This window comes from Epinephelus moara, chromosome 10 (assembly GCF_006386435.1).
Source record: "Epinephelus moara isolate mb chromosome 10, YSFRI_EMoa_1.0, whole genome shotgun sequence".
NCBI lineage: Eukaryota > Metazoa > Chordata > Actinopteri > Perciformes > Serranidae > Epinephelus > Epinephelus moara.
Genome location: NC_065515.1, coordinates 21,790,811 through 21,816,789, shown reverse-complemented (window position 1 = coordinate 21,816,789; position 25,979 = coordinate 21,790,811). Strand labels below are relative to the sequence as shown.

Below are 25,979 nucleotides of genomic sequence, written 5' to 3'. Positions count from 1 at the left end.
TAGATGAAATATGTTAAGAAAAAGTAGGCATGATGGTTCATTTCAGATATTTTAGCAAGTTCTCTAGAAACGGCGTTTTTGGGATTGAATATTTGAATAGGCTATAACAAATATCTAGAACAGCCGAACTATCACGTTATTATCATTATTATTATTATTGGTGGGAAATTATAACAGAGGAATATATTTGCCGTTTTAATATCAAGAAGTTTTTGTGTGTATACAGGAATGTTAAAGATATCATTGAGGAAAACGAGGTTGACGTGACGTGACGACGAATCAGGGAATCCGTGTGTCCACCACGGGAGAGGACCCTAATTGACTTTACATTGGCATTGTTTTCGTGGTGGCAGCACGTAATTTCAACCCATTACGTGCTGCCACCACGGAATGCGGTGTTAAGAGGTCGTGGTCATTTCACGTATTTCTGTGAGATCAGGTTGGTTTTGCAGTGCAGCCAGCATCTCATCCTGGTTTTGCTGCTGCTCTGTGCACTTCATTCCATTCCTAATCGGTAAATAAAAACCTCACTTAAATAGTTTCAGCCCTTTGTCAAGTTTGTTTATTGCCCTTGCGCCTGCTTTCATTCCCTGAAACTAACACAGATGGCTTTTCATCAAAAACCTGATAGCTTAACCATCTGCAGATTGTAGTTTTGTTTAGTTACTCAAGCATTTCTTTGAAGCAGAGCTGCAGAAAATCCTATAGATAAGAGTTAAACATCAAAAGTTGTTATTCAGGCTTAGTAAATGTGATGCAACCTTGCTACAGTAACTTATCGAGCTTGAAATAGCCTGTTGCCAGTAAGCAAGATCACAAATGCCACCTTCTGTGAAAATTTAAGTCATCAGAAAACTGTGACTCTGTTTCAGTGTCCAGAGCAACTCTGCCTCTGAGAAAAGTTTGCATAAAACTAAAACTATGGTTTGCACTTCATCTCAGCACTTGCATGCAACAGTTTTTTTAACATGATGAAGTGGATTTATGTAGCGGTTTCCTTAACACTGCTAGGGTGTAAACCACACTTGAACAGTTTTTTGTCACTAGCTGAATTTGGAACAGAGACAACAATAAGCCAATTTGTCATTTCTTAAGGAGCTTGTTAGCATGTTTTTCCCCCACAAGAGACTGGTGACCTGATGCTAATAAGGCTACGCCTCACATAAAATGCTGCAGCTTAAGTAAAGCAGGGGGGATAATTGTGTTGCAGCAGCCACTGCCTCAGAATGGACATGGCAAAATTAGTCTAGCCATTCCCTCAGTGGACTTAACACGTATGTGTGTGTCTGTGTGCATCTGCACTATTAACCAATTTAATATTTCCCTTCTTGTTCCTTACTTTCTAATCTCTCCTTCCCACTTATTTCAACTGTAATTTGCTGTCTGTTGTAATCTGTGTCTTTTCCCCCCTGCAACTGTTTGACTTCCTCTCTTTGCCCCCTTTCCTTCATCCTTATCCCCACTTCTGTCCCTCCACCAACAGGTCTTTATTGCGCAAACGGTGCTGTCCGGAGGTCCCCTCCAGATCAGATACCTGCTGCTATGGATACGCTTCGCCACCTGGAACCAGATCCTCGATCCCTGGGTATACATCCTGTTTCGAAGGGCAGTTCTCAAGAGAATCTACCCCCGCTTCGACTGGTCTCGGAGCTCCATCATGACCATGTACCCGTCTTTAGGTGAAACCATCCGAAGGTTCACACGCTCTTCAATCGGGAGCGCCCTGAGCCAAGAAGAAACAGGAGAGACAGAGAAATCAAACGTAACAACTCAATCTACACTGAAGCCACCACCTCTTTCTCCGTGATTGCTTGGATTTGATATGTTGCATCAGACTGAGTGTTGCAGTATGTGTTTGACTGTTTCCAAGCTCTGATGAGTTTCGTGTTAACTGTGACCAGGATAAGAAGCAGGATTGCACTGGTAATCTGGAAGGATTGAATCTTGCTATTTTATTGCATACCACTGAAATGTTTAACAGTATTAACAATGACACAATTTAGGCACGTGAAAAAGAGAGCAGGGTCTGGTTGGACACTTATGGATCACACCTGCAACCACTCTACAGTGCACTGCAGTCAGCTAAAACAGATTTCAAGCTATCTACATACACTGCTCTGTCTACATGTACTGCTCCATCAAGTGCTTTCATGATATTTGAGTTTTAACAGCTTTTCACAATGGATAAGCACACTTATGGTCATTCAGGTGATAGTTTTGATATGACACTTCATTCTGGCAGGACATTATGCTTTTAAGCTCATTTACACTTTGCTCAGGTGCTCACGAGTGTCATATTAGACCCACAAAGAATTATATAACTGTTTTTTAAGGCTCATGTTCTTTGTTCTTTTGTTGTTCCCTTTCTGAAAGTACCTTTGAAATTATTTAAAGATCTTACCTGTTGAAGATACAGTAACTGTGCAACAGTAGCATCTAACACTCATCCTATTGTCCAAATTGTAGAGATGCTTAAAGGTGAAGATGCTTTGACTAAAATAGAATATAGCTTAGATTGCCTGAGACTTCCTTTATAATCTCCACTCCAAGAGTTTATAGTACCTGACAATGCATGGAGTTTGTCACTGTTTTGATGATGCATGCTACCTAAACCAAACTTTCAAGACCTTGAAATGATCAGTCATTAACTTTTTCAGAATCCCTGGAATGGACCCTCGGGTTCAGTCCTCATGCATGTCATTAATAGGCACATGTTTGGCTGAGGAATAAAACAAAAAGGAAAAGGAAGTGGATGCCAATGAGAATGTCACTGTTGTAGCAAATTAAATTGTGACTACTTACGCAGACCCAGAAAATACAACATTTATGTGTCAGTGGTAGAACAGTCTTTTCCACTACCAACTTAAGAAAAATGTAGCAGTATTAATTTGAGATGTATTACACAGCATGAAAGGTCATATTTGCATAAGTAGCTTGAGTGCCCTGATAAATAAAAAAAAACAGTGCCTGACATTAGCTATTTAGTGTTACTGATATAAAGATCTGAGAACATGTAACTGTAATTGTAAAATGAAGATTTAAGATTAGCATCCTTGACAGTGTTATGTATATATAATAGATAAGTAATTATACCACTTTACTGGTTCCTCACTGTGTCACTGGTGTGGTTATTAATGTCCGACTCTCCCATCTCAAACCATCAGATCAACCATATCCAAAAACATCCGTTTTCTCACATACCACTATTGTTGCTTGCAAAGTGATTTTGCAAATAGCACATGTTCCTGGATCAACATCCCATGTTGCGTCCCTGGACCGACATTGTGACCAACCAATATTATCCTTAATCTTTGTTAGTTAACAATAATTCAAGCCTATTGGCAAGCTTATTCGTTAGCATAGCCTACCTACTTAGCAAGCTAATTGCTAAAATAGTAGCCTATTGGCAAGTTTACTTGTTAGCATAGCCTGCCTCATTAGCAAGCTAACTGCTAAAATTGTAGCCTATTGGCAAGTTTACTTGTTAGCATAGCCTGCCTCGTTAGCAAGCTAATTGCTTAAAATGTAGCCTATTGGCAAGTTTACTCGTTAGCATAGCCTGCCTCGTTAGCAAGCTAACTGCTTAAATTGTAGCCTATTGGCAAGTTTACTCGTTAGCATAGCCTGCCTCGTTAGCAAGCTTACTTGCTGATCCTGCAGTGGCTTGTAAGGATTTTGTTCAGTGTTACTGAGCCTTTTGTTCAATTGTACTAACTTCAATTTTGAAAACTTAGCTCAGAAGAAAGGAATTTTGAAAACAAAAAGATAAAGCACAGGTGCAGCAATGTTGATCCAGGAGCATGTCCTACTTGGCAAAATCACTTTGTGCATCAGTATTTAGCCATGAAGGTAGCTGTATGTTGTAACTGCCAAGATTTTGAGATATTAACCTCTGACATTTCTGCATTGAAGGTGAAAGGAAGTTAATTTGTGCTGCTCAGACTGATGGAAAATTACATTTAAAACTTTCAACAACATTTCTATAAGTGAGGAAAAGGTGCAGAAGGTTATTGTAAGTAAGGTTAAAATTGGGGGAAACTGGGTGAACTGACCACTTAAAATCAGGTTTACTCAGTTGTCTTACTTGACTTTTGACTTCAAGGTGTGTAGCCTCCTATAACAGTGTAAGGATTCTTTGGGGGATGATTTAGTTGTTGGATAATTCAGCTCAGCCTGATCATTTTAGCAGTGTAATGACAAACATTGTGATGTAGCTATTGTAATATACATTTGCATTATGATATTATAATGAGATTATAATTTATTGTAAAAAAAAAAACAAAACAAAAAAAACTGAAACAGTCATCTTTTGCTCTTCTTGATCACTCAGTCACCCAACTATTCATATTTATCTGTTTTCAACATTGTAATATCAGTCATACCGGTCAAAATGTCACTCAGTTAAGCAAATCACTGGCACGGTCATTGATAATAGGTAAGATGTGTTTTTCTCTAACTCCTGAGCAGCAGCATCCTGTAAAATGAAGTGTAAATGTTGAATGTGCTTTACAGAAATGGCATGTGATTGTACATATAAATAAACACCTTTAAATCTTCTAAATGGGCTTTTCTGTTAAACACACACAGAGAGACAGGCTTAACAACTGTGGTTTCAACTGTTTTACTTAAAATTTAAACATGTGAAATGTGCCATACATTTTCAGGTCTTCACAAAGAGGCGCAGTCATATACAAAGAGATTAAAGACAGCATCACGATCAGAAAAATACTGAGTGAAGTCGAGTCGAGTCAACACATGGTTTGATGCTCCCTTCTTCTTACAGTAAAGATTCTTCAATGCAGAGACAGACAAAAAAGAGCAGCATATTGATACTGAAGAATAAAGACTGCAACAAACTGGTCAAGTATTTACATTCTCTTATTGAAACAAACCAGAAATGTTTCCTGTAAGCTTATGGCAAAAGTGGAAGCAAGTGAAAAGTTACTTTAATATTAGTGGGCATGAAGACCTTCATTTTTTTCAGGCAACATCGCAGCAGGGAACTCCAAGGAAATGGTTTACACGCAAACAAGCTAGCTTAATTTGTTTGGGATTTTTTTATCGTGGGAAATATGGGCTTAGTTGCCAGTCACCATCATATGGGAAATTGCAGGACAGTGCCATCAGCTGGAGATCGTCCCTTTGACCTTCTTCCCCAGATGATCCCATTTCCAGATGACGAATTTGATTAATGTCTTAAAATAGTTTAGATCAGTCACTTCCTGAGGATTGAAAATATTTAAATTGGTTATTTCAATAGAGTAAACCAGTTCTATATAAATATAGTAACAGCCTGTATGAAAACATATTATAACTTATAGATAATGCACGTAGATCTCTAGCCTGTGTAGGTTATTGGTCATGGAGAACTAGACAAATACGTTCTCACCATTCCTCTCCTGTTTACCCCAGTTGTCCTTCATCAGAGGAAAAAGGCCGACTGTAGCTTATCTCACTTCCTTAATTCCTAGATGGCTGGCTGATTGTCCGCTGTTTTACAGTTGTGTTTCCTGACACATTGTTTACATATCCTATACACAGTGGTCTATATGTATGGAGAGAGAGCCCTTATAACATTTGATAAACTTTTATCTTTAATCAAAATGGAAGTAAGTATGTATTTATGTGAACCAACACATTTTACTGTCACTTTTTTCTAAAGATCATCAGCGACACACAGTTGCGGTTCAGTTCAATTTTTTTTGTTTTTTAGTCCAAATGCATTTAAGAACTACTGCAAATATCTGTGTTTTGTGTTTATTGGTAAATTTTGTCAAATTGCAGGAAAACATTAAGAGTGATGATCTGTTTATGGGCAATTTGTTGTCATTTAACTGTTCAAAGGGAAATGGTTGAATTAAATTTGTTAATTAATAATTAATAAGTCCCTTCTATACATTTTTCCCAGTAGGATGTACCAGGGAACAGAGCTCGCTCTCAATGTTGTGCATATGGTAAATGTCTACATTCTACCATTCTTGACGTCTCCAATAGCTCCCCATACATCAAACAAAAACACATCAGGGAAAGCAAAATCTCCCAGAACGGAGTCCAAGGCCTCGGCAAAGTCATCAGGGTTCTTCTTGTCTTTGCCCGCTTCCACGATGGTGGTTGCTGTGGAGAGGAAGGGACAGGATTAACTACAGCCAAATGCTGGTAGCTTCTGACTGTAGCAAGTATATTTTCTTTCTCTGCAGCCTAAGCATAAACACCAAGCACAGACAGAGTTATTTAGATGTACTATTCTGGTCCTTAGAGTCATGACGTATACCAATTAATCATGTGATTTACAAGCTAAAACAGTACTTACACAATGATGAATACATTGGTGGTTTGCCAGGATGGGTCTGGGGATTTGGGAACATCATTGATGTCACTGTGTTTATGAACTGCTGCCACTGATAGTATCGGTTAATATACTCTTGATCATTAATATACTTTGTTGGGACACTCAAATATAGCCTATGTGTGAGTACCATAGACCATAACTTTTAGTATCTACTTTATGTGGAATATTTTTGCATTAGGGCTTTAACAAACATGAAACTTAACATAGATTAAAATGTGCACGGCCAACTTCTTTATGCACAGGAAATACCCACATTCAAAATCTCCCACCAAAAACACTGTGTATCTTAATGTTATATTGATGTTCCAATGACATAGCAAACCAAATCGTTTAATCAGCAGGCAAAATGTAATCCCCACGTTTAACACACTATCAGTCTATTTAAAGCCCCATTTCCGCCAAACACTTTCGGTATGGTATCTTTGGAACCAAAAGTAACCCTTCAGACATGGTACCTAGACCCTAGCATTTTGTTAATCATCCACAGAACAAGGTTGAATGCCGACATTTTCAGAACAAAATAAAACAGGCTGCAGTGAGAGTCTCTCTCAATGGGATATTTAAAAATAGCAGCTTTGTGCATTTAGTCTTTCTCAGGCAAGCTCAGGGGTTAAGTGGTGCTGGAGCCCGAAATTAATATATATAAATGCTTTTAGATCCACTCATTACTAAAAGTGTATGTCATATAAAAGCTAAAGTGATGGTCAAAGCTGTCATATGGAATATTTAAGGTGTATTGATTGAGTCACGTCATCACCTTATGCACTGAGTAACATTGCGGGTTAACGTACCACCTTAAAAGTTGCTGGTAGTCGGCCCGCTGAGTTATTTTTTTACTCCAACTCCAGCTGCTGCAAGAGGCAGCAAAACATCCTTTCATTTTATAGTTACAGTCTACTAATAAAACTCTCCACAGTATGAACAGTGGTCACATGAGCCTCAAAACCAGCCACAGCTCAGCCCTGAGCAGGATGACCGTCTGCTATTGACCAGTCAACGGACTGCAGCGTTCACAGCTCCACCTTTTAGCACCAGATCTGTGTGCTAGGTACCCCAACAGAGGGGTGACCAAAAATGGGAACAGTACGGAATGGTTCCATTGGTACCATCCACAACTTTTCGCAGTGGAAATCTGCTCTCATTCAAGTGTCAATACTATCACCGTATGTACATGTGTATCCAGACAACAGGACCTCAAAAAGGGTTTGTATGGCAGCTAGATTTCCATGTGCCTACAGGTATCTGAGTAAATGAATGGCTTGGATCCCCACTGACACATTACATATAGCTGAGTGTTGTTGCATTAGGTCAGCAACAGACATTTGTTAGCAACGTTGTTTTGTCTCTCTAAACAAACTGTCTATAAGAGTGAATCATATTTTTTCAAGTATTTTTCCCTCCATTGTATTGGAAATAACCTTCCAACCTCAAAAATATTTGGGTCAAAGTATGCAACCAATCAAAGTTCATAGGGTAAATTCCAAGCATAAAACAGGCAGGCGAGCATATTAAAAAATCATAAACCCATTTCAAATGAGGTCCAAACAGCCAAACGTCCATCTGGAAATCAGGCCATTGGCCTTGGAAGTCTGGGAAAGGGCAAACTTGTATCTGCAATTTTAAGTACGCATGTCATCCAAATTCTTGATTCATCCCAGGACGTTGAGCATTGAGAAGCCTCTCTTCTTTTACTTTAATTCTTTTTTAGTGATGATGCTGCCAATTGATTTTATGTCTGCTTATACCATTGATGCTGAGTGTAGAAAGTATTCTTGACCTTGACAAATGGCAACATCTTGACTCAAGGTCCAACACAATGCACAGAATGATGAAGAGTCACACAAAATGCATGAACTCCATGATCCAAAAAGTTGAGGGAAAATAAGTTAAAAAAAAAAAACTAAATTACAGCACATATGAGAACATACATAACTGCTCCCTAGAGATGCATTTCATCATTATAAACTATTTGGGGCAAGTATAAATTCTGAGGAGGAATTTTCCCTTAATCAGGCGCAGGGCTGAAGTTGGCTGGCCTTTCTCAGCATGCCAGAGTAGACAGTGAGTGCGGCAGTTTGCCAGTCTAGTACAGCTCACAGTAAACCCCACTGACTCTCGGATCTCTGTGTGAACATCAGTTCAGCAACAGTTCACATTCGTATATTCAAACATCAACCCAAAGGTGAGGTCTATTTTAAGGCCCCCAAGTGTTACGTGGGTGGTCTTACCCAGCTCCAGATCTCTAATACCCATGTAGCTCTCCAGCAGGTCGTCCACTTTTTTGGTGGCCTGTTCTTCAAACTCGTTCTGCTGGCGGAGCGGAGAGAGAAAAATACAGAGGTGTCAGGGGAAATTTAGTTGTGCTCACGCTCTAAATATGGTGATACAAACTCTGTGAGAGCAGAATTGCTCATGCCAAAACATGCAAGAGCCAAATATCTCAGGCTATTGTTCATCACTTATCTTTATGTTATATAGATATAGCAAAGATTTTAGATTAAATCGAGTATGATTGGAAGGTGTTCACCAAGTGTTTTATATTTGTGACTTAAAATGTGGACCTTTTTGCTTCCAGACTTTCCCCAAGTGATATGATCTGTGGATTCACATCATAGCAGAAGTGTGGAAAGTAAGTAAGAGACATTGCTCGGGAATAACACGTACTGTGTGACTGTGTATGTGTGATTGTTAGTTTATGTGTGACCAGAGTCAAGTGGTTTTTTTTAGTTCAGTTCAGTGTGTGTGTGTGTGTGTGTGTGTGTGTGTGTATACATGTCATTAACTGAGTACACGACGAAGTTAAGAAGTCATTGTCCAGCAGAGCGTGTGAAACTCACCACTTCCTGAACTGTAGCAGCCCCCTTCGAGCGAAGACGCAGCGTCTCCCTGCCATTCACCATCTTGCCCTCGTTAGATTTTGGAGCTCTGGTCCTCATCCCAATCATGTCTAACCACACAATCACACACACACACACACACACACACACACACACACACACACACACACAAACAAACAGGATGCTAGCCATTAATCAGTTAAAGAGATGTGGGATTTTTATTTATTTCTTTAGCTGTGACATGGTGTCCTTTCACTTTGGATTTTTTTAAAGATTGAGTTTGTTTGTTTAACCACTGATATCTCTCACTGCTAACTATGGTGTCCCTCTGTCAAGTAGAAACCAAACCCCTTTTAACACAGCACATATTTCCTGGGAAAGAGGAAGACTAAGCATCGCACTATGGTTCACATTCCTCTGTCCTGATGTGAACTTCTTGCCTCACAAATGACAAAGCATTCAACTAATTTTAGCTAATATATAATTTATGACAGGCATCCTGAGTTTACCTGAGGACACCCAGCCACTGCTGCTAGTTTTAGAGCATGAGATATTGTTTTAATAACCAATACTTGGTGTGTGATGAAATGAGAAATCATTTTTATAGAGGCATGCTGCCTGTGAGCAAAATAAAATCAAATTTCAATGTGTAGTTTGTTGTGGTGTTGTGTCCCATCCACAGAGAGAACAGTGTTAATGCCAATCGTGTATATTCATTATTATTGTGTTTCCAGAGTTCCAGTAAAAGAGCAGTTCTATATGGAGTTTATGTGAATCGTGGATTTCCATTTTCCATTTAATCTTCCATCTATTTAACTGACAAGCCTCATAACTTTGTGTTAACACTCAAGTTGATATTACAAGAAAATATTGCCACAGCATCGTATACTTATTGCTAGTCATTCTGTTGGTCAGTCGCTTCACTACTTAAATCCAAAATGAAGTATATGAGGAAGAGTCTTACTGACTTTAATGAACCGTTGTCCATTTCTTCTGGTGCCAGCTCAAAGCTTTCACATACAACAAAATATCTCAGCATCTATTACACGGACACAGCTGCCACCATAAAATACTAATTTTTGTTTATGAGTAAAATGTCTTAACAACTATTAAAATGGATCGATAAAATTTGGTACAGACCAAAACTGACTCATCCTAGCTCATAGTTTTGTTGACATGTTGAATTCTCAACCTAGTTTCTCAAATAGTTATTTTTAACACACACGCTCCAGGGTCTGCGAAACGATGCACATCTGTTTTCCATATGATATGTCACTGATCACAAAAGGGAATTAAACTCTTTCCTGAGGGATGTCAGAGGTCAGCATCGGCTACGTCACGCTGACAGTGTGTGTGACTAAAACTCAGGAAGCTACGGCTGTTTGTCCCCTGATAAGTTTCATTATTTGACCTTGAAATATGATGAAAATACTGTATTCCTCTTTTAAATAAGATAATTTCAATACAGTAGAATAGTGATATCAGACCCAATGCTCAAACATACAGCTCATTGGAATTGAACTTTATGGGCCACTTTCACATCTGCATTTATTGCTTTATTTATTGCAGTTGTTGCTTATGAATTTCTGCCACCTTGGTTACAAACACGGTAAGCTCATGTGCTGTGGCATCATTTAAAAGTAAAAGTTTAGTTGGAAATAATCATTCACCCGGGCGGCACGGTGGTATGGTGGTTAGCACTCTCGCCTCACAGCAAGAGGGTTGCCGGTTCGATCCCNATGTCAGCTGGGATAGGCTCCAGCCCCCCCGCGACCCTCAAGAGGATGAAGCGGTTAGAAGATGAATGAATGAATGAATCATTCACCCAAGTATTAACTCATGCCACCTCTCATGCCTTTATAAATCATAGGTTAAAAAGTTTATCACAAGGATGATATTTTGTTAACATGTGCAGTTTGACTGTGTGTATAACCGCATTTAAATTGTTGGAGACAATAAAAATATTTTTCCTTTCAATCTGTAATTGCCAATGTGAATTACTCTCACTCTGTGCACCACCTAATATTCTCTCTCTAATATTTCTGACATTTAGGGCCATAATGAAGTCCCAGCTCTGTTACATTCTAATTAGTGTAATAAATCATTTTACACACGAAATGTGATCCATCGTATGAGGATTTGGCTCTCAGCCATTGTGTGTGTGTGTGTGTGTGTGTGTGTGTGTGTGTGTTACAACAATTATTAAGAGATTTATTACACACCCATGATAATGGTGACTGGCAGGTTTATACAGCGAAATGAGGGGACGTGTTTAACTGCTCTGCTTATCACTTCAACCAGATACTAAACTGTGACTCCTGTTTGACTGTACACAAAGCTACTGCGTGCCTGAGGACATTTTACCCTGATGTTACCTCCAAAACCAGGTTGTGGTTTGATAATATATACACATCTAAACATCCATGACAACTTAGCAAAGTCAATCTGCAAATGAAGGCCAGTCCAAAGCTCCAGAACATGAAAGAGAGTTTGTGAACCTTGAGTTGAGATTGATTTGTCAACTACTTTGCTATCTTTCAGCAACAACAGTACATGGTGACAATAGAAATACTATTTGTTCACAGGAAATTGGCACTTTGACCATGGATTTGGTTTCCTGTCTGATATGAGGTTGTGGACAGTTGGGCTCCAGCCTAGACTGCTATATTCACATTATAAGGGGACCTCTGTTGCAAAGCAGATGCAATAAATAAGCCTCTTATTGTACTTTGACAGGTAAAACACATCTTGGAAGGGAATAGGGAAAAGGGAAGAGGGAAAAGGGAATAGGGAAAAGGACGCCCTTATGTTTTAACCGAAACAAAAAAAGGTCAGAGGTTCAAAGTGCATGAAAAGAGCAGAATTCGGTCATCCGCAGAAGGCAGATATCAGGTGATGTCATCTAATATTTTGTTTAAAAATATTAAATAAACTTCTCTGATCATAATTTATCTTTTCCCAGTGTGACTTACAATATAAATATGTAATATAAACACAATAATAAATACAGCAGAAGTCAGAGAAAGAGCAAAGCATCAGAAGCAAAGCCAAGGTTTTGCTAAAAGTTCAAGTTGCTGTAACCCAATGAATTTGTTTATCCATTTTAATTCCTGGCAGATTAATAGCTGAAGTGTGTACGGAGGTGCTGTCCAGGCTCTCTAGCAAAGAAGAGAGTACAACAAGTACATGTGGATCAAATATTTACAGTAAGGTTTGGCCCTGTCCTCTGTGTGACTGCAAAGCGAATGAAAAGAGAGGCACTATGCTCTCTCTCTCTCTTTCTGTGTGTGTGTGTGTGTGTGTGTGTCACATTAGATGACACATTATTCACACTGTTATAAGGCTGATTGTTTATTTTAGGGACTTCATTTGGGGGTTATAGGGAAGTTGAATGTTGGGGTTACAAATTAACTGGTGAGGTTAGAGTGACCAATTTTAAATCCATACAATGTTCTCACATGCATAATAGTAGTATAAATGTGTGTGTGTGTGTGTGCTCCTGTACCATATTTGACACTTTGGACGGGTTTTTAAGGGGTTGAGATATTTTTAGCAGTGGATTTGGAACTGGATCTTCTTACACTATAATGACGAAAGCTCTGTCTGTCTGTGTGTCTGTGTCTGTTCCACGTTTTTCTCCTCACTGACTTGATCAATCCATGTGAAATTTGGCACAGTGGTAGAGGGTCATGGGAGGATGCCAATGAATCAATATTACATCAATTGGCCAAAGGGGGGCGCTATAGCAACCGATTGAAATTGCAAACTTTGAATGGGCATATCTCATGCCCCGTATGTCGTAGAGACATGAAACTTTGCACAGAGATGCCTCTCCTCATGAGGAACACATTTGCCCCAAGAACCCATAACTTCCGGTTGTATAGATTTTCCGCCATTTTGAACCGTTGACTGTGAACATAATCTAGGGACCAATATCTAAAGTTCCCTCTTGGCAAAAGTTGGAAAACTTACTAAAACTGAGCTTCTATAAGGCAATGAATATTGCGGAGGGCGTGGCTCATCACATAAAGGTGTATAACATCTCAAGGGTTTCACCGATCACCACGCAACTTTGTAGGCATATGACCACACATAATCTGAGGGGACTCCTCCATTATTAACCTGGTCAAACAAAATGGGGGCGCTAGAGAGCTAATTTCTTATCTAGGCCTAACCGCTATATCGATTTTTACTAAACTTGGTAGATATGTAGAACAGGACGCCTCAAGGTGACTGGAGAAATTTAATTCTAATTGGCAACTGGGTGGCGCTATAACAACAGAAAAATGCTTAAAATGGCTAAAATGCGACCGATCACTGTGGCTCCCCCTGTGGACCAATGTTTGTTTTTTTCTTCTAATTTTTGGTATGACTAAGTCATGGTATGGTATGTTGTACATAATCATGGAGACTGTCAGTGTGTCATTCTGTCTGTCCCATGTTTTTCTACTCACTGACGTGCTCAATCTATGTGAAACTGCACATAGGCATTGAGGATTGGCATAGGCAGAAGGTGACAACTGCACATAGGCATTGAGGATTGGCATAGGCAGAAGGTGACAAAGCTACCAATGGGTATGGACTTGTTTAAGTTAAAATTAAGGTAGACTCATAGAGGTATAAATTTGTGTGTGCTTCCAGATTGTTTATGTATTCCTATAAAAGGTTTGCTTTGCTTTTGTTTCATGTGTTTTATGTCTGGAGTTAAATTGTTAGCTTAAAAAAAAGTTTAACTATTGAAAAGAATACCCTGTGTTTCTCTGGTGGTTGTGATGGTGTGAAGAATCCCTTAAGCCTTTTTAATTTTGCCTGTACTTGATTGAAAATGAAAACTTATTTCAGTTGCTCATTTTAAGGAGTTGATTTCCAAAGCACTATTACCAATGTTCTATTTCTCTGTAATAATTACAGTCACTCTGTAAACAAGAGCTGCATTTACTTACAACCAAAGACATTTATTTTGTTTCTATGTTTTGCTTCAAGTTTTTCCAGAGTTTGAATTGATCTATCCTTGCAGAGCCATTTTAAATCATCTACTGTCACACAAAATCCTTTGGGCCGAGGCTGAATAACCACTGCCATAATACTGCTCAATTAATTGTAGCTGCTAAGTTTGAGCACTTTTCCAGGCTCACTGGCAGACAGCCTAGTACTCTCTAAAGTGTTCCTGTCTCTGTTTTCTGTTTGGATCGTGAGATATGAAAACATACCGGAGAAAGCTGAAATCAATCAAACACTCAGGCCAACTGTGGCTAAGAGAGGCTCCCTGAGGAATCAGCTGTTGGTGCTTTACCTTGCATGGTCAGTCCCATCATAAAAAATATACCCTAGGGGAAGCTTTTGCCACCTGGGATATTAATAGTCAGTGTTATGAATCCCGGCCAACACACACCTTTGCTTCCTGCGTGTGCTGAGACCTAACAGTAACAATGAAATGTTTGTTTTTCCATGATCTTTATTCCAGTGCCTGCACTTCCTGGTAGTCAGCGCCTCTGCTCTGCTGGTTTTTATCCTGTCGTTTAATCAGAAATGGATTTATACCACACAATATCAGTGATTAGCAGACAAGGACAGTGATATTTTTAGTCCAAATATTTGTAAAGACTACTGAGCATTAATCGTACAGTCCCCAGTCACAGAGAAACATTTTCCACTCACCAAAGGCCTTCTTGGGCCCCACCAGGCGGAGAGTGAAGGGTATGCCTCTCGCTTGCTCTTTCAGCATCTTAGCCACCTCGTAGTGTCGACAGCCTACAATGCTCTGGTCGTTGATGGCCTCGATGTGGTCACCAACACATACCGTCTTCAGCCGGTCTATGGTGCTGCCTTCCTTTATCCTCTGAAAGAAACACATTTAACATTTTTCACCTGCTTAGATTCCCAGTTAGATTTAAATTGAGATGACAGACAAGGCTCAGCTTGTTAAACCCTGCCACTTGTTCACCTTGATGAAAGCGTATCCGGCTCCATTGTCTGTGATAGTGAGGCCCAACGCGTCTTCTGTCTTTGTCACCTCCACCTCCTTGGTCTCCCCTCTGACGTGAGCGAAGATGAAGTCTTCCAGTCCGATCTGTCCCCCCAGCAGCTTCTGCATGTCCACTTTGTGAGAGTTGAGGGTGCAGAACAGGATCTAAGGGAAGATATGGACCAGAAAGATGCTTGTTCTAGTTAATAACTAAGCAGAATACAATCGATATTCATATATTATTATATGCACCTTAAGTTAGCCTGATTAGGTTTGGATGGGCACCAGGTGTAGCTCATTCATGGTACTCTATATATTTACCATGTAAATCCTCAGGCTGCAAAGACACTGCTTCTTATTTGTGTGTGTTGTAGCCAAGATTTTCATGTGATGGCCAGCACAGTGAGTGAGGGAGGGCTGGGGCCTGTCCAAGCCGGGGCCTAGCTCCCTAAGTATCCACTCTTATTGCATGGTTGAGTGTTGTTTTGCTGTTTTCACCTTGCACTTTATCTTACATTTTGTGTGTCTCTGTGTTTGTGTATATGTAACCTCGCTCCTTTTTTTGCATTGGCCTGAATGGGTCTTAACCCTAAATCCCCCCCAGCTGGGTGGACAGCAACTCCACCCACTGACTAATAGTTCTTAATATACACTCAGCTTTATGCAAAGCTCGCTCCTTTACCCGTACTGGTCCACCCATTAAAAAATCTCGATCTGACAATCTGGTTTGTTGTACTACCTTCAGCCCCATTAGTAAACAAATGAAGGAAATCATAACTAGACATTGGCATATACTATCTGCTGATGATGTGGGAAGAAGTCTATTTTCTAATCTGCCTCTTTTTGTTCACTCCAGAAGCTGCAATATCTGCGATATGCTGGAACATGCAGATTCTTTTCATACTGGACAAGGAGGAAGCATTGACGGACCCACTGGCTTCTTTCCTTGTCGTCACTGCACTTCTTGTCAAAACCACAAGAAGGCTAATTCTTTTGTTAGCCACACCACTAAAAACAATACAAAATTTAGAAATTCATTACTTGTCACTCTACTAATGTTATTTATCTGCTTTCATGTCCGTGTGGCCTACAATATATAGGTATCCGCCAACTCAGAACCAGAATCAGTGAACATGGGCGCTCCATCCACAGAGGTAATCCTAAATCCCCTGTAGCTAGACATTTCCAGGAAGCTAAACATCCAGCTACTGAATTTAGATTCTGCAGCATTGATAGAGTGAATCCCAGCCATAGACACACAAACCTTGAAACAAAATTTCTTCAGTCTGAAAGCAGATGGATTTTTCTCCTTAAAACTGAACAGCCTCTAGGCCTTAATGAAACACTTAATTTGTCTTGTTTTCTGTAGATGGCCCTTTTCCATCCCAATCTGCATGTGCCAGCATGGATCTCCTGTACCTATGTAGATGTTTTTATTCACATGCATGGTTTAGTGATAGTATTATTGTTGCTGTACATATCTTCTTTCCATATATATATACATTTGAATATCTCTGTTGTAGGGTCTTTTTATTACCAAGAATTGTATGATCATCACTTTTGTGACACTGCTTCTGAATATAGTAGTTGTACTCACAAATATGTCACATCTCGTTAATCAATATCAGCTTCAGCTGCTAGACTGGCCACACCTGGTAGGGCCTGCCTGTCTTTATCTCTGTTGGAAAACACATGTCAGCAGCACTGATGATAGTCTAGGACTGAAACGTTTGCTTGCTGCCTCTTTTGCACTTTTTTTTTTGGAGCACTTTTTTGGTTTTTACACTTATATATTAATTAAAGTTTTGGACTTCTTTATATTGATCTCAGCCTGTGGACTCTTTATGTGGCCTTTTCCAGCCCATTTCTTTGTTGTGTGGGTTACTCCTTTGTGGTTCCCCTCACCTCTTAACATACACAGCCATTTTTTTGTTTGTTTGGGTTTTATGTTCTCCTAGGACTGCCATATATGCTTTTATGGTCACCAACAAAAAATGTTTTTACATCTTGTTTTTAGTATATATAATTAATAAACATTATTGTCACTTTTTGGAAACCTTGTTTCTGCTATCCCTTTGTGTCAAATCTGTAAAAATGACTGAAATGGTCCCAGTCTTCACCCTCTGGTCACAATTATATTAACATAATAACATTTTATTCACCATTTCAGAGTGGCCCCTTAATCTTTGATAGCGCACATTTCAGTTATAAAAAAGTAAACTGTTTTACCTTTTAAAAAATGTCTGTAACATTGCCCAAGAATTAGTGAGAATTTCAAGTGGATGCAATTGTTTATGTATTGCTTGATCATCCTTATAAATTACTTTTTATAAAATGAATGAGTTATGTTTTGGAAAACAACAATAATTGCCTACGTATTCCCTACAATAAATGTGATTATAGTTTCTCTGGCATTTCCTGGTGTTTTATTTTTTACCTCCTGTTTTATTACCAAGCCAAATGGAGCCCCTAAGAATTCCTTTAGTTGTGCTGTATAGATGTTAACCAGCAGAGGGCAGCAGAGCCACACTTTGATTTTGCTCTTGGCCATTTTGTGTTGAGTTATGAATGTGGCAACTCATTCAGAGCATTTGTATATTTCAGTGTTAACAATAGAGTCAGTCACAGCACTCTTTGATTTGGATATATGATTGCATGTTTCTATTTGTTTTAGGAGTTTTCTGCCAAAATCATGGTTGTTTTCGAAGGTTAGTGGTTGAATTATTGATTGAAAGTCGAGAGGTCATCAAATATGACTTAATCTGTGTATGTGTCAGAATAATTGTGGTTTAAAAACCAGCATTGGCACATTTTATATTGTCGGACTAAACACGTGACTCTCTGATAACATCTCCAGCCCACACTTTTTATAGTTGCTTTTATAGTTCAGAACAGTAATTGCCTTGTTTTGGGAATAGCTTTAATTTTTGCGGAAGTCTTTTTGTTGTCTATTCTGAAACCCGTGGTTAAAGTTCAAGTTTGACTATAATAAACCTATAATCCATAGCGGAAATTCAAGATAACCCAGGTGAACTTTTCTCGTACTTGGAACAGTTCCTGTAAGATATTGCTCATCATAGTTGTCTTGGTGGGCGGAACAGTCTGACTGTAGTCCAAGGTCATCTTTGGCATCTAGCTGTACTGTAACTTTATGCTGCTGCTGTTCAGTCCACAGGAGGTCAAGGAAACTGATGTACTTCTCACTATCACCGACTAATTGCTTGATGTTTTCCATAGAAAGTCTTGTGACTTGAATATTGGCTGCAGTTCAAGGTCCTGATATACAGGCTATTAAATCAGCTATAATTTGAATAACGCCTCATAAAACATTTAATTTAATGTCTTAAAGCATTTAAGACCAGAAAAGGTGCGTGTTTATAGATTATTCTAGTCTTCTGCATTAGAATTAGAGACAGTCTACACTGACAAAAACTCAAACGTCTCAAGGTTTGAAAGATTCATCTTTACCATTTATCATTATGTATATGTTACAATGTCAGACTCAAGCCCTTGCATTACTTGCTATTATTGGTCATCAATCTGACCGTTACCTAAATTGTTTATTCCTTCCAGACCACTGGAGATTATCCCAGCACACACTTGGCAGAGTATACCCCGAACAGGCCGCCAAGTTACCGCATGGCTTACATAAGTATATAAGAAGACAAACACATTCACAGGAATTTAGAGTGTCTCATTCTGTTAGTACGAAAATGTCTGAGTTACAACATAGCATGCAGACAGCAGTGAGTGCAGATACAGAGGATCCCGTTGCTGTGAGGAAATAGCTAGAGCTAACAATATGAAATGAAAAAAATGTGGTGTGATATCCTGTGTTAATGAGCATAAGCTGACAGTGTCTTTCTAAAATAGATATTTAGCATTTAAACATTGGATCTTATGTAACTTAACAGGCCAAAATATAAGACACAACCAAGGCTGGGTGTTGCCTGATAAGATCATCAAGGTTAGCTCTCCCACATCGGTCTATATCCCTTCATCTCCAGTCATTCGTGTCCAACAGGTAGTGATACACTGATAGGGAGAGCCTTCATGGTGGCCTTCATAACGCTACTGATAAGTATTAGATAAGGCCAATGTGTAATATTTATTGCTGCCTTACCATAATATACAGGAGAAGCATGCAGAACAGCTGCATACTGTACATGACCACTGTTATATGTACTTAAAATCTAAAAAAGGTGGAACTCTTTCTAGATTTTATGTATAAAATTGAGGTGTACGAACAACCACAGTTGAGTTTGCTCCTCCAGTCCACATGTCAAAGTATCCTTGGGCAAGATACTGAACCCCAAATTCCTCCCGATGGCTATTGCATCGGTGTTACTGACTAGCAAGTGGTACCATGTATGATAGCCTCAGCCACCAGTGTGTGTGAACGTGTGTGTGAATGGGTGAGTGTGACATGTAGTGTAAAAGTTTGTGGTTGGAAGGCTAGAAAGGCACGATACAAGTGCAGTCCATTTTACCATTTAGCCTACTTTTGCATCCACTTCCAGGAGCTCTGAATAAAAGTCACGTTTGAAATACAAAAATAAAGTGTAGACTTTGATAGGTCTTTCTTTGCCATCTGCCTGAGACAGCCTGTGGCCTTGGCTGTGCTGAGCATTGAGAGCAGTATCAGGCTGCAGTGTGGTTTGGCCAGCCCTGACCTACTAAAGGTTTAGTGACTAGACTTCTTTTCAAGGATTCTGGCCTTGCGCAGCTGCCTGCTGTAACCTGACTTCAGACTACACCTTTGATCCCCTACAGTGCTTTGAATCTTGCTTTGTTTAGTCCCACAGTGTTGGATAACCATTTCGGAAATAGGGATTGCCTGAAATCTATTTTTGAATGTCTCTAAATCAGAAAATTCAGCCACTTTTTACAGCTTAATCAATGCTGTATTAAGATATTTACGGTAATGTTACTTCTTGGGGTTTTTGAAATGGGAACTCTATTTTTACACACACACAGTCAGTTTACCAGTCATGTGGGGTTATAGTCAGGCTATGGAAACAGCTTTTTTAATGTATTTTGGCTTTGGAGAAGCTTTGTTTAGTCTGAGGAAATAACCCTTGTGATGACATCAGGGGATTATCTTGGATTGGGTTTGGGAGTGACAACATTACAAAAGGAAGCTTATATTTCAAACTGAGTTTGAAAGATGTGGGTACTCACAAGGAATAAAGAGTCTCATGGAAAGTGTCTAATGTTTGCATTATGGGAAACGTAGGATCCCGTGTTTAAATCTAAATCTAAATCTCTGGATTTGATTATTTCCAATGAAATAGGCAAATTAAGTACAGTAATTGTTGTTACCACAGGATAGGATTTGGGGGATATTTGCTCCAACGTAACTGAGCACTTGTTTTTTTTTTACCCTACTTTGTTATCTGAATGACTTTCAAAAATGTTCATCACCTGGTTTTGTTTTGCAATAAAGTCACTACCACTTCTATTGGTGTTTGCTGACAACACAACATCATCTGTTTATTTGTTTCCATTATTGATCCTGGTCAAGGCGCAGGCGAGTACAAAGTCTGGCAGACAGTACTGCGGCCAAATGATCTTCAATAGTGCATCATGGAAAATAGCCTAGAATGGAAACCTAATACCTATTTGCAGCTGGCCTGCCTGAGCAGAAATGCAAGAAAGAAATAACACCATTTTTTAATCTTGATCATTTCTCATAAAACTGGAAATGTCACAATTTAGCTAAATCATGTTGACACGCAAAGCTGAGTTTGATTTGTACCTCTGAGGGGGAGATGTTGAACACTTCAGCGATCTTGGCGTACAGCTCCTTGACATTGGTGAATCCATGGATGCGGCCTGTGGGACTCCCGTGAGCCAACTGGGTGTGGAAGATGAGCCGAGGTCTGGGGTATTCTGGTGGCCCTGGTGGTGGCGGTGAGGGAGGAGGAAGCGGCGGTGCTGTGGGCTCCACACAACCCTGATTCTGGTGCTGGGCCTTCTGCTCCTCCATGGCCTCAGAGTCCTGTGGGCTCATAGCCTCCCCGTTCTGCATCGGGCCCCAGCTCAGGTACGGTGCTCCTCTAGGAGCCCTGATGGTGCACTGCTCTGGCAAAAAGGGAAATTCTGTCCTTCCCCCCGCTTAGCCGACCAACCACCCAACCAAATAGCCACCGAGAGCTTTGGGGTGAGGAGAGCAGATAAATAAGTGATGAGAGTAGCCTGGTAACAGTAGCTGGAGGAGGCCAGCCAGACCCTGCTGGGTTGAAACCCAACACCCTCTGAGCTGAGGACTGTATGTGTTACACCTGAGCCTCTGGCAGCTCACGCATAGAGAACACAAACAAAACACACCAGGTACAGGTTTCTTCATGCACATGACACGCTTAAGCTCTAATCCCCCCATATCAGTCTGGGTGCAAGACATACATGACCCCGAAAATGTGAACATCCCTCTGAAGTGTGAAAATGCCCAGCATACCTGCAAAATGTTTTCCAAAGTGGGCCGCTCGAACATTTGCCACAGACAATGTCCCAGTGTTACAGGTAAGATGATATCAGAGGGTAGGGAGTGAGGTGCTCCCCCCTTCACTGGCCTCATTAAATGAAATTGGCTGTTGCTGAGGTGAATCCTTGGTGATGCACTGACCTTTTTGACCCAACGGACAGACCATACAGAAGATGACAGTTAAAGCCACTAAACATGTTTAATCCATGTTGGCATGATCTGCTTCTTGTACTGACAAGGTTTTTAGATATCAGTTTCCAACGTTACTGTACCAGACTGTGTGTACACATGACAGGAAAGCCCTAAAATAATAGATATATTATTATTACGCTCCTAGAACTGAATTTGATATAATTGTGCCTTAAACAATTATGAAAGGTAAGCATGTTTTGAGAAATGATGGACTGTCTTGACTCGAAACAAAATGCCTGTTATACACGTGACAAATTATGGAAATAATGCTAAGATACTGTAAAATGTATGATGAGACACACATTTTTTTACATCTTAAATCTCAGAAAGATGGATTGAAACACATAAACACTAACGAGCCATGCATTCCTGTTTTGTTCTGCCATGATGGTCCGATGGTCTGATGGCCTTAACAATTTTATCTGTCACACTTTGTCCCATGTGATGCCTTACTCATGTGCAAATCAAGGAAGCTGTCATGCCATGACACAAAAAGCTATCTATCCCCGTTTAGCTCTGGAAATTCCACAAAAATCACATTTTAAAACGCCAGCTGGGAATGTGTTGGCATTCCATTGTGATTCCCCTCAGACAAAGATTCTTTCAGGCAGGATGTACGGTATGTATGAAAAGACGGTCTGAGATGCTTAAATTGAAATGACTGATTGAAATGTCTGAAGTTACATAACATATAACATACACACATACATCTCCTGTCTCTCAGTATTACATGAGTAATACTGCCATATATTGGGCTTTATTTAGAAACACACTTTTCTTTTTGATATGTGTACTCTGTTTAAGTATAACATCAAGCCAAACATTTACATTCAGTCATTGTACAGTGGGGATACAGCCTGTGATGTACTTTTATTTTACTGCTTCATAAGCATCCCTGCACACCTGTTCTATAACGTGCAGGACTGCAGCTCTCTGTGCGTCACAGCCTCGTTTTTCCAGGCCAAGGTCTTGCTATAGCCTCCCAAGGTCAGAGCGTTTACACCAGTAGCTGATAATAAGGATCTCACTGACAAAACATTCCTTCTGCAACAGATAATGGATAGGTAGTCCTCCAAGCAGAGGACATCTCACTCTTCTTGTAGAGACATACGTGACAGCTTCTATCTAGCTTTTCTAAAGCAAACAGATGTCTCACTTAGGCAACATCAGAGATAACAGACTGACTCAGGTTTCCCAGATTTGTAACTGGCAGCACAAATACAAACATTTTGTTGGAAATGAGCTTTTATCGTGTTTGCTAAACAGGAGAGGATCTTCATTTAAAGGTCCAGTGTGTAGGATTCAGGGGCATCTATCGGCAGAAATGGTGATCAGAAACTGTTTTCATTTGTTTAAAATCACCTGAAAATGCGAATAGTTCTGTTTTTGTTACCTGAAATTGAGCTGTTTATATCAAAGGGTTCGGGTCCGCTTTCACAGAGTCTGCCATGTTGTTCTACAGTAGCCCAGAACGGACAAATCAGACACTGGCTTTAGGTTAGGCCATTTGCATTTTTGTGTTTTCTTATGGGCCATCGTAGTTATCCTACATACAAGGTTGGCTTTGGCAAATTGCATATTTCTTCTTGGTGTCCGGTTCAAGAGGCCAACTAGCCTACTAGGTATTGCATTAAGTCATTATAATTTGAACCTGTACTAAAAGAAAATATGTGCTTGCTTTTTTCCTGTGGATGCACGCAATTAACGTTAGGTGGTGCTCCCAGTCCCAAGGACAATGAAGCTGAGGGACAGACTAACCCCAGTCGTGATGAGGAGGAGGATGAGACCAGAAATATGACAGGTGCATTGTGAAGGCATAGCCTACTATGCATTACATTTTAGCCAGAGGAAAACCTTTTTAGTAGTACTAAGTGGGATTTTTTTGTTGTAGTAATAAGTTGACTAAAAGTTGACTACAGGGCCTATTGCCCAATTTATACCTCCTTAGTTCATGGCTGTGAGCCATGGAGATATAAATTGGGCTTAATGTAATACAAGAGCAGGGTTGGGCAGGGCAGGGCAGACAATTACTGATGTCTTTGTATAGAAATTAGTCAGTGCATTTGTGTAGTGTGTACAAGCATATAGAGGATCATAGGTAGAAACGTGTGGGCCGGTGCGTGGGCCAGTGCGTGGGCCAGTGTGTAAGCCGGTGCGCCTGAATGTCCCGGGCTGAATTTGTGTCCCAGTCCGCCCCTGCTTGGCACATGGGAGAAGTTTCAGTTCTGCAACCTCACCACTAGATGCCACTAAATCCTACACACTGGATCTTTAAAGGCGCATCGTTTAAGATTTAGGGGGATTTAATGGCATCTAACAGTGAGGATTGCAGTTTGCAACCAGCTAAAACTTCTCCCAGTTAGAATTCTTCCACTGTTCGTTGTTCAGGTTTTGATACCGCTAACTGATAAAAACACTGAAAACACTGAATAACGCGGTTTCATGTTTTAAAAAACTGTTTTTCCGACGATGCTAATCGTGGAGGAGCTGCTAACTATGGTGGCTGATACAAAAACGCAAAAACATAAATATGTGAATGGCCACATCGAGAGCCAGAGTTTGGTCTATCCATTTTGAGCTACTACAGAAAAATGGCAGCGCAACATAGCTGACTCTGTGGACAAGGACCTGCTCCACAGATATAAAAGGATAATTTTAAGATAATGAAAACACAACAATTCTTATTTTGAGCTGATTACACACTAAAGAAAAATCCTTATTATATTATATTCCTTTTCTACCAGTGTATGTCCCTAAATCCTACACACTGGACCTTTAAAGTTGTCAGTTGTGGCTGTTGCCCACTTTGGAAGGATTTCCACCCACCAAGATCGTAACATGAACATTTTCATTGTTCACTGGCTCAGAAAGGAACAAACGAATCAAATCAAGAAGTTGATGTAGCTTCCAGTTATCTCTCAAAGCCCTATTCTTCATTTGAAATGTATTTTCACTCATACACCAACACTGCACAAAAGTTGCACCCTTCTTCTTATGTCATTTGCAGCTACTGCTTCGTTACAAGTTAAGGCAAAGACTTTGCTTGTAAATTTTATAACTGAAAGAACTAAAACTTTATAGTGACAGCTCAAACACTCCAAATGCAAACAATAATGAAACATGCAGGATTCATAACAGCAGCCTGTCAATGCTTCCTTTATCTACAGTGGTTATATATTACAGAGAAGTACAAACGAATGTAATAAAAGCCAGTAATGAAAGCTGCTAAAACATTTCTCTTGTTTGCAAAAGCATATTCTAAATACGCCCTTCTTATGTGACTCTCAGCTGATTGGCTGTGAACAGATGGCGTGTCATTTACAAATATTGACTACATCAAGGGTGAATAATTCATGCTTCATTACTCAGACTGTTAATATTAGCAAAATGTGTGGACCAAAGACATTTACAGTGACATATACTTTCTTTTATTCTATTTCATTTCTTTTTTTTATCTGGGCTTTTTTGATGCTTGGATCATTCAGCAATGACTGTCTGTGGTGCTGAATGTGAATTCCATGTCACTTTCACATCTCACTGACACACAGGGCCTCAAGGTCAGGATACTGCATTGTTCATATTCTCGAACAAAACACCTCAAACCAACTGACACACTTTGAAGCTGGGGCTTTTGTCAGTCGTACATCTTTGCGCAGTTCCCCACTTTGCCCAATTATCTGTCCAGCTTTGATGAATCAACATAGGAATGCCTGAAATTGCCTACGCTGCATCTACACCCCCTTATTACATCACGTACTTCCTTATGAAGCGTGATTTCCTCCTCTTTATCTGCTCAGTTTCCTGGCGGGGAAGACGGAAGGGAAGAGCGTGGGCTGGCTGGTGTAGGCCAGATTGTATGAGTAGGTGGGTGGTGTGTCTGCTGTGTCATGAGGCGATACATTGCCTCTGCTGTTCCTGGTGGCACGGCTGCATCTGAGCTGTCTTTTCAGGGAAAAAAAGGCTTTTACTTCTAAGATTTGTGTGAATTTCTCAAGCTGACTGATGTTTTTTTTTATAAGTGTTCAAGGTCTCCATCAATAGAGTTGTGAAATACTCTTGAGAAAGCTGTGCTGTAATCGGAGCAAATCGTGTTTCAGTGGGAACCCACTGATTTGTCATGATGTGACGTATCAGTGACATCAAGACAAAGAC

At 39.9% G+C, this 25,979-nt stretch overlaps 2 protein-coding genes across 4 annotated transcripts in view; one reads left to right on the top strand and one right to left on the bottom strand.

Annotated features, from left to right (window-relative positions):
* tbxa2r (thromboxane A2 receptor) overlaps positions 1–4,542 on the top strand; it is a 17,432-nt gene extending 12,890 nt beyond the window's left edge. Inside the window, exon 3 of the mRNA XM_050053981.1 lies at positions 1,484–4,542. Coding sequence (XP_049909938.1) covers positions 1,484–1,807 — 324 coding nt within the window. The 3' untranslated portion in view covers positions 1,808–4,542. The remainder of the gene's footprint in view (positions 1–1,483) is intronic.
* gipc3 (GIPC PDZ domain containing family, member 3) overlaps positions 4,269–25,979 on the bottom strand; it is a 33,020-nt gene continuing 11,309 nt past the window's right edge. Inside the window, exons 2-7 of one of the 3 annotated variants that reach the window (XM_050053982.1) lie at positions 20,910–21,307; positions 15,131–15,316; positions 14,845–15,025; positions 9,187–9,296; positions 8,578–8,659; positions 4,269–6,114 (exon numbers count right to left, since the gene is read on the bottom strand). In XM_050053982.1, coding sequence (XP_049909939.1) covers positions 5,963–6,114; positions 8,578–8,659; positions 9,187–9,296; positions 14,845–15,025; positions 15,131–15,316; positions 20,910–21,182 — 984 coding nt within the window. In that variant the 5' untranslated portion in view covers positions 21,183–21,307 and the 3' untranslated portion in view covers positions 4,269–5,962. Of the gene's footprint in view, positions 6,115–8,577; positions 8,660–9,186; positions 9,297–14,844; positions 15,026–15,130; positions 15,317–20,909; positions 24,595–25,979 lie in introns of those variants that run through there. The other 2 variants (XM_050053983.1, XM_050053984.1) reach the window with 2 other exon arrangements.